Source organism: Plasmopara halstedii, assembly GCF_900000015.1.
Source record: "Plasmopara halstedii genome assembly, contig: Scaffold_2956, whole genome shotgun sequence".
In the NCBI taxonomy this organism is placed as follows: domain Eukaryota; phylum Oomycota; class Peronosporomycetes; order Peronosporales; family Peronosporaceae; genus Plasmopara; species Plasmopara halstedii.
Genome location: NW_020189861.1, coordinates 440,298 through 449,866, shown reverse-complemented (window position 1 = coordinate 449,866; position 9,569 = coordinate 440,298). Strand labels below are relative to the sequence as shown.

Here is a 9,569-nt window from a genome sequence, read left to right as displayed (position 1 = left end):
ACTCGTGGGAGTTTGAGGCGCCACTTCGGCAAGATTGCCCAGTCGCCGTGGACGCTTTAGATCGGAAAGATCAGGACGTCCCACGTCATCAGACGCCCTGCGCTTCCCGGCAATAGCAGGGAAAAAGACGGGCCATGAGCTGAGCTTAAGCAATGGCCCTGAGCTCTTGCGGTCGAAGACACAAAGCTCGCGGGAGCATAAGGAGTTGTTAACCCATACGTCGCAGGGCGACAATCCGAAGGAAGTCGTCGGCGTGCCTTGAGTTTGGCAAACTCAAAGCGGAGGTGTCGCTCCACACGCACGTCCACTTCCTCGTGGCTCAAATGCAGGTTATGCAGTGACGAAAGTTTTCGGTGCCGTTGCACCCATCGCTCAAAGAGCGCTTCGTCATCTTTAGTGCTTTCGCCAGGGGCGAGCACTATAGGTATTGTCTGCATTGCAGGTACACGACAGCCACCTCGTTGAGCACTTCGACGAGTGCGATAAACGTCTAACGGAATTTATTGTGGGACCAAGAAACGAGCTCGAAGAGATTTCCGTGTGGCATGCTAATCATCCGTTCTGGCCGGGGACCCGATGATATGGACGCGTAACGATCGAGTTACCGTGTCCTTCGCTTCCAAAGCGGGATCCGCAGGCGGAAGCTATATTCCACACGAAGGTCAATGACCGACCGTGGATGGGCGCATTTTAGAGCCGCCTTATGGGCATCTTCAAGCTGCCGCCTCTGTTCCCCGTCGAGGCCATTGGTGATTACACCACATTTCTCAGTTGACGAGAAGCCAGGGAACGGGCATGGGGTCCACAAGGCGAGAGCAGGGCTCGTATCACGCTGCTGGTGCAGCTCGCCTTCCTCGTCATCCCATTCGGGAAAAGAGGTATCAGACTCATAGTCGACCACATCCTCAACGAGGCCACTCGGCACTGAGAGCGTACGCGGAGCGCGACGTTTGTGCTCATCGAGCGTAGTATTTACGTCCCCCCGGTGCCGCGGACGCACTGTGTAGCGAAACGCAATCCACTTACTCCATGAGTAACTACCACCTTAACCCAAAGTATTTAACTTCTCTCTTTAAAACGTAAACTGCATTTCTCGGTTTCTTTTGCGGCAAAACCGTCTAAATCTAAATCGATTGGTTTTCCTATGTAGTAAGACCTAGTTATATGTAAAATACTGGCTGTTTCAGCCACGTACTGACTTCTTGATTAGGTGCAGCCACACCTTCTTGTGTAATCCACACTGTTCATACCAGAGCGCATGAAACCCCATTACACTTTTGACGTACTTTTTGATTCTTGGCATCACGTTCGCCTTACGACGCACTATTCAATCTATAGATCACTTCTACGATGCATCACTCGCTATCATTGGGTGATATTCCTTTAATAAAAAAGAAAAATAATTTATCGCATCTTTGAGGATAACTCGCACTCAGTGCTTTGCGAGTGATATCAACAACGGCCTGATCGATGAAAGATGATGAGCTTAGCTCCCCTATCGATACCAATCGTACCATCTAAATGGTACCATCGCTTTGCAATGTCTGCAAAAATGCTTTAAGCTTAATTAATGCTTCTGACTAGGGTAAAACGTAGTAGGCTAGTGGGCTGAACAACGGAGTTGTTCAGCCTCTAAGTCGACCTACCCACTAATCCACAAATGTTTAACCGTTTTTGCCGAGACGCATGAAGCTCTAAATGTTTCAAGCGGGCGAAACACACGAAAATGTCGACTTAGATTTTTTGCTTCATTGTGACAACGGTAACCATGCTTGCTAACTTCCGAGCCTTACCCTTCTATTTTCGATTTACAGTTACTTGGCCTGACGGGTCTTGCTCAGAGAATACGTACAAAACCGCACTGCTTTTCTTCATGAAATGAGTCTTCAACCAACCGCGAAACAAAGTCGCTCTGATTTGTTTAGGCAGATCCAGTTTCCTGAATCATAAGCTACAAGCTGCTGTCAGCAATATGAACAAAGAAACATTTTGAGAATCGCGACGTATCATCGTTGATTTCGTGTTAGAGGAAATCACTCTAAAGCCTGCAATATACGATCGCTAATTTTCGCCTCATCATGATAATGAGGTTTACAACCGCTTTTGCATTCATAATCTGCTTGAGGCACTATATAACAATAGTGATAGGCGATTCAGGCAGACATATGGGCTGCACTGAAGCTATAGCATCATCGCGGGCGCGCAGCTAACGATAACGCTTCCTAAAAGACGATGGTTTCATGACTCACAATCGTTGGACTTATAGCATTTATTATTTTCTACTTCCGTTCGATCCATGGCCCATGGTGTTTCAGCTGTATCATACCTTTATTGAGAATCTTTTGAAAATATTAAACAAAAACCAAGTAGTGTTCCACCATTCCATACATGTAGGTTTTAAAAGCTGACAGACATGTTCACTGTGTACCTTGCGCAAGATTCACAAATATGGTATCCAAATGTGGTGTCATTGATGCCTTCGCGTACTGCCAACGGTTCTCAACCGTTGCGCGACGAACGTATTCAAACGATGACCTTGAAGTCATTAAAACTTTTTACATCTAAAACTCACAGAAGATTGGTGTAGGTAACAAAAAACCCTGGACCTTGAACTATATCTATCTCACTAAAGTCGATAATATAAGCGCTGGTTTTCTTGACAACCTTCCAGCGGAACAATTGAACTGATCACCCAGTAGGAAACATATCGTGTAATAGGACTTGAATTTTCTCCGCGGAAACTTCGTCGACCAGTAATTCGTAGGATCGCGACCTTCCTATTTCAAAACAAAAGAAAAAGAAGCTTACAGGTTTAAGGTATTGCAAATCTCACTGCTACGTATACCACACCGCTATTTAGTAGTAACATGTTTGCTCGCTTTTTCGTCAGCCTGGCGAAGGTCCATCGCCTTAGACTCGGCTGATGAAAATATTGCACTTGTCGTAATATCTTTATGATAAGGTCGTCACTATCGCTTCAAAAAGAGGGTTTGCCTCTATCGCGGCGATGTAAAATAACAATATTTTGGCCTTAAAATTGCAAATTCACAACTCCTTAATAGGTAGACAGTATGTCTGAACGTCTGCGATATGCCTTATTAAGCGGTGCGAGACTCGCGATTTCTGTTGCCACAGCTTCTTATGAAAAGAATACCCTTTGAGCGAGCGACGAACGAGTTTGTTGGTTCTCGCCCGCAGCCTGTTCCTCAAAAACCGCTTCGAACGTATTGGGTTTTCGTTCAAGCATGGTTAAAATCATAGCCATGTCAGCCTCACGTATTCAAAGAGAAAATTCTTCCCTTTCCCCGCCATTGAAAACAAAATGTGTAAGTGAGTGCCGTTCACAAACAGTCCCTCAAACACAACACACACACTTGTGCGACAGGAAAGCGATCCCGACGTCGAGGGAGAACGACAGTCCTGAGTGGAGAAAGAAGAATGACTTAACACTTTATACAAAATTTGCAGCTGAATTAAGATGAGGTGTGGCTCCTAGCTACATGCAAACACACACCAAGGGCTTCTAGCGGTCCTAGCAGGCTTACTAATCAAACAATGGGCGTCTAAGATCGTGATTTGTACATTCAAGGGTGTAATGAGTTGGAACCTCAGCTTCAACCCATAAAAAACTTAGGTGTGCGGGGAGCTTCAACTTCAAAATAGAAACCAGCATTCAGTATAATAAAGAAAATTTGCGACTTCATATTTGGGAACATCAAAATATGATTTAAAATTCTACAATGCAAATAGAAGATACATCTATGTATAAATGTACCTTCATGTATTTGCCAAGTGTAGCAAATTACATCATCCCCTCCTGAGAATCAAAAGTACTTTGAAACATTTGCAGATCTTTTGAAGCAGTTTAATGTTCCGATCAATAATGAAGATCTCTAGTGAATGAGCCAACACTATCGTTCTTCACCTAAGCGACAATAAACGGTTCTAGATCTCTTTGACGTTTCCTTCATATCCAACCGAAATGTAGACAAGAGATTTAACATTAAACGTTTTTTTCGTTAATGTCGCATCAACAACTGTGATGATCCGGCCAATCCCATTGCAGCTAGCCCTGACTCTTGGCGGACATTTGTCCACCTTAAGAACGAGAACAAGATGGAGCGTCGTCCTCGCTGAGAAGGCGCTGGCAGGACTCCTAATCACGACCAAGCACAACCAAACTATGGTCGGCGTAGTGTTGACTCTAGCAACATACAAACGATTCTCATAGCTGCGGACCGCGTTGGGGATGTCAGACTCTAAGGCCGGACGAGGTTCCCACGTGTCCGAGTCCGATGGGTAGCCGCGCCACCAAATTCTGTAGATATTCCACGATGACGAGCCGATCGATTCTCGTGCTTGACAATCGTCTCAATCTCCCAACGACGCTCTCCACGAGAGTCTGATAGCCGAGGTGGGGTTGAGCACGAGAACGATTGAGCGACTCTGGAAGTGGAAGATCCATCATCGCGGCGGGCGAATTGAGAAATTGTATGCGGCAGCGTTGCTTGACGCTTAAAGATCGCTGCGAGGGCGTTCAACAAGTTGTTGCAGAGCAGAACTCAAAAATCGATGTTCTGAGTGATGGCTCTACCCAATTATCGGCTTTGGAGTCCCGTTTTGATCCACGGTTTCAATAAGTATATGATGAACTTGTTTGACCTTGGAATGACGAGAAGGCTCGTGAGTTGGCTCACGACACCTGTTGTGGAGGCAGGCTTCGTCCTCGAGGTAATCCGTGGTGATTACGTTCCTAGCCTTCAGGCGTTGGCATCAATAAAGAAGCAATTCTTTGATGTCCTTCAACGCTTATACGCCGAGAAGAATCTCCAGGTTGAAGAGTAGATTGTTTTTTTATGTCAAATGGGTAGACTTGATGACTAGCTCGATCATCGACCAAAATATGGTAGGACGAAGACTGTGCGACTAGTTGATCTTCGTCGGATGTTGTTAATAACATCAAGTCTCCGATGGAGCAGGGAGTGGGGACACTGGACGGCGCTGAGTGCTTTCTCCCATTGAAAACCTTCCTAAGGAGGCGACGGCGACGCCGTAGATTATCTGCAATACGCAAGGGAGCGACCCTGACCCAGGAGGTGTCTGCCGCAGACGATAGCGCACAACTATACACTCTCGTTTACGGTATGACGGAAGAGAAAGACGACGACGTCGCCCTCGAGGCTTTCCCGCGGTGGATGCTCTTCTTGAGCTGGACGAGATGTCCTTCAAAAAGTTTGGCAGTGCCTTGAAAGCAGGTAACCTTGACGAAGTGGTCATTATACGACCGGACGAAGAAATTTAACACGTCGTCGATTCTGGATGAAGCCATTCTGGAGGACACCAAGAGGGTGCTGAACGCACAAAGTGGATCTTCGATCCAAAAAAATCCCTCGGATCCGTAATGATCTTAGTAATAGAAGTTTAACGACGTCCAAAGCCCGACATCGGTCCTACCTTCGGACCGAGAGTTACGTCATGAGATCGACCTAGTTCCGGAAATCAAATACTGCGTAACACGCCAATGGCCCTGCCCAAGGAGCAGTTCGACGTCATTGACGCCTTCTTCCGTGCGAAGCACGACGCAGCGATGGTACGTGAGAGCAAGTCTCCCCATTCGACAACTAGATTTTGTGTTCGGAAGCCGAACGGCAAGTGGCGTATCGTTCATGCTAACAATAAGCTAAACGCTGCCATCATTTCGGCACAAACGCCAATTCCTAGAAAGGTTCTACAGAACAATTTGGTTGGATGTACAAGGTACAGTGAACATGACTTGATCGATGTTTAGGACCAATTGCTCATAAAAACGGGTGATATTTTGCTGCCAGCGGTGAGTTTGCCGAGCGGGATGCTCTGAGAGTGGCTGGTGATGTCACAAGGGCAGTCAAATGCACCAGCAAAATCTAATCGTATTGTGACGCAGTTATTCAGGGCTCCACCGGGCGTATGCACAGACATACTTCGGCGACATCTTCGCCCACAGTCGTGCAAAGCACGGGGAAAATGAATAAAGAAAACCACAAAGTCGTGGCCAAGCGGGGCTCAAGTGCATGCGCACGAAAAGGCTGTATACTAATCTAGACAAGTGCATCTTTGGCACCGAAGAATGTTTTTTAGTGTGCTTCATCGGGAAAGTTGCCTTCGAACGGATCCCGCTAAGGTTAAGGTCATTGTGGACTGGCATGTTCCAAAGAACCAAAAGATTTTGCGCAAATGGCTTGGCCTCGCCAACTACTTGCACAATTATAGCAAGAATTATGCGGAAATGGCACGGTAATTGTCCAATCTTCTTAAGAACGATGTGGAATGTTGTTGGGACACCGAGCATCGGAAGACTTTTGATAGGATCAAGGACAGCCTCCCTCAAGCACCAATACCGGCGTTGCCAGATCCCGATCGTCTTTATAGCGTCGTCTGTGATGTGTCCATTGGCTGTGAACCACTGCAAGCAGACTCCTTTGAGGTGATCGCGTTCGAATTTCGTCAGGTCATGGCTGCAAAATGAACTACCCTGTCCACCACAAGGATTACCTGCGATGAAGTATACACTTGTCGAGTTCAGGGTGCACCTGTTGGGATCAAAGCTGTTTGTGATCTACACAGACATGCGTCACCACACACTGCGACTCAGTCACCTCACCTATCGCAGAGGATGGCCAGGTGGCTCTCGTTCTTTGCAGAATAGAGCTTTGAAATGAAGTAAATGCCAGGAAAGCAGTATGCTTTAGCTGATGCGTTGTCACGCAGACTGAATTATGAGCTTGATCATGTCACGAAGGTGACGTAATCGGTGACGGATTTAACCCGAGCCGCATACGCGAGTAATGATATGTGGGTAGTGCTGCCACGGGCTCCCAGCAGCAAGTAGGCAGCAAGAAACTTGGAAAATCGGACAAGAAGTTGTTGTCGCGACCGCGCGCACGGTTACGCTGATTTTTGTTGAAGAACGGGTTCTTATACTATAGCACCGACTCGAAGGTTATGCCACGAATTGTGGTCCCTCACGATGAGAATTTGGAGAATTGTATTCACTATGAGGCCCACGACACCCCACTCAGTGGTCATCTCTGTCGTGAAAAGACCTACAGCTATGTGATCTCTTTGAGTTACCACTATAGGTTGCCCAAGCTGTAGAGATAGACGAGCACATGAGCGCACCTGTGAGACGTCTCAAATGGTGAAACCCTCTCCAAATGCGGCGGCGCCGCAAATCAATTTTTTGGTATCCTCCGGGTGTTGGCAGTCCATGAGTTTGAATTTTTTTTCGGCCTGCCAAAGACTCGGCCAGGACACGGGTGTCATGGTCTTTGTCGCCCGTTTCAGCAGGTTTATCATCCTGCGGCAGTGCCGGACACCATCGACGGGATCGGTAGAGCGACGCAGTTTGTGAATCGTGTTTCTCGATAACAGGGACCCCGAATTCGTTTGTCTCTAACAGAGACCCACGTTCACTGGAGTTTTGGTCGATAATCTTCAGGGTGCTGGACCTCAAGTTGACTATGTCAACAGCGGACCAGCCGCAGGCCGGTGATCAAACCTAGAGCGTGAACCGCATCGCTGAAGATGTCTTTCGCAGTTTTTGTGCTGAGACGCCAAGCTGCTGAAGCGCCATGATGCCACTTGTGGATTTCGCTCTGATCAATGCAGTGCATACGTCTACCGGCCACACTCCGTTCTACGTGAACGGGCTCGTTCATCCTCGCGTCCGGCTGAGGCCGCCATCCCAAGGCTTAGGGTTTAATAAGGGAGAAATAGCCGAGCGACTAGCTGATGTCAGCCGTTTCAATGTGAAGAAGGCGATGACTTCCTGTATACCAGACTAAGTGTCTTACAACACGATCGCGATGTGATGGCTGAGAACCAAGACATGCAGAAAGCATGTGCAGACGAAAGAAGCTGAAAGAATGGTGGAAACTTTGAGGTCGGAGACCTAGTTTAACCATCCTACTCATGCAGTTTCCGCAGTCTTTCAGATGAAGCCCCGTCCACGGTTTATCGGAACTTTTAACGCCGTGGCCAAACGGGGCTTTGCGTGTACGCTAAATCTTCCGAAACAGATGCGCACCCACACAAGGATTTTTGTGGGATTGCTTAAGCCGTACCGGGATCCGGCACAAGTGTGCGTGGAAGCATTGGCGCCAGAACGGCGTCCACAGGCGCTTGACCACACAGAAGCTGATCTAGCAACTAATTTTGAGCACGGAGTGCAACGATTTCCGTCTCCAACGGCGCAGGCGCTCCACCGTCGCACGAAGTGACGCATTCGTCTGCTCGACGGCTAGAAGCCGCTCCGACAGAGCGCGATAGTCCTCAATGTGAGGCAGTCTATGCACAAAGTTCTCCAAGATCTCGAGGTCTTTGCACAGTGGTATGCAACCTCGGCACGATGCTCGCCAGAGTGCCGATGACGACGGACTTTGTCCTTCAAAGCTCGAAGAGTATCGCGAGTCACCAGACGGCGATTGACCAAGTCGTCATCGTCTACCACCGACTCTTCTCGACGAGAACAGTTGTGTACACTATCACGTGAAACGCCTTGTGGGTCAACATCAACAGGGTCAAATCCAGTATCTTGAGATGTGGCGATGATACCCTAACTCCGAGATCGCGTGGGAATTTAAGGTGCCACTTTGGCAAGACCGTACAGACGTCGTGGACGCTTATAATCAGAGAGATCATGACGCTCCGCGCTTCGGCAGTTGCCAGGGAAAGCAGAGAACCATATACTGAGCTCAAGCTATCGCCTTGAACTGCAGTGGTTGCAGACTCACCCGTACGAGACAGAACAGGGCTGGTGGAAGCGTGATCGATTATTCCATACGTCGCAGGGCGACAATCCGAAGGAAGTCGTCGTTGCGCCTTAAATTTGGCAAACTCGAATCTGAGATGGCGTTCCACGCGTACGTTTACTTCCTTGTGGCTTCACTGTAATTGAGACAGCGAGAAAAGTGTTCAGTGCCGCTGCACCCATTGCTCAAGCATCACTTCAACATCTGCAGCGGCTTTGCCAGGGGCAAGCACCACAGAAATCGTCCAACCGAGGTTACAGGAGCGCCTTCTCTTCAAGTGCAAAGTAGTGCGCGGTACCTATCCATTGGAATTTCTTAAGATTCCAAGAAGTAAGCTCGGAGAGCTTCTCGTTGATCAAGCCCAGCTTGTGATGTGGCCGGGGATCCCACTACGTAGACGCTAAGCGATCAAGTGGTCGGGTCTATCGCCTCTGTATAGCGATCCGCCAAGCGGAAGCCGTACTCCACACAGAATTTAGGACTGATTGTGGATGCTCACGCATACTCGCCCTGCGAGCAACATCCAATTGCTGTCTCTGTTCCTCGTCGAAGTCATTGATAATGATACCACTCCCCCGGAAGTCGAGAGGTCGGGAAACAGACACGGTGTCTGCAAGATTCGAGCAGGGCTCACATCGCGCCGTTTGCGCATCTCGCCTTCCTATTCTTTTTCTTCCATCCTGGGAAAGGAGTATCCAACTCGTAGTCGACATCCTCCGTATCCTTGACGAGGTAACCCGGCACCCGTGGCTGGCGCGTAGTGCGACGCTCGTTTGCCGG

At 48.3% G+C, this 9,569-nt stretch overlaps 1 protein-coding gene across 1 annotated transcript; it reads right to left on the bottom strand.

Annotated features, from left to right (window-relative positions):
* Nucleotides 1-2,688: 2,688 nt before the first annotated feature.
* On the bottom strand, nt 2,689-3,265 carry PHALS_06187 (uncharacterized protein; the record flags this gene model as incomplete). Its single annotated transcript, XM_024719430.1, has 2 exons — nt 2,689-2,777; nt 3,175-3,265. 2 exons carry the CDS (start codon nt 3,263-3,265, stop codon nt 2,689-2,691), a joined length of 180 nt encoding a protein of 59 aa, XP_024584730.1.
* Nucleotides 3,266-9,569: the final 6,304 nt, after the last annotated feature.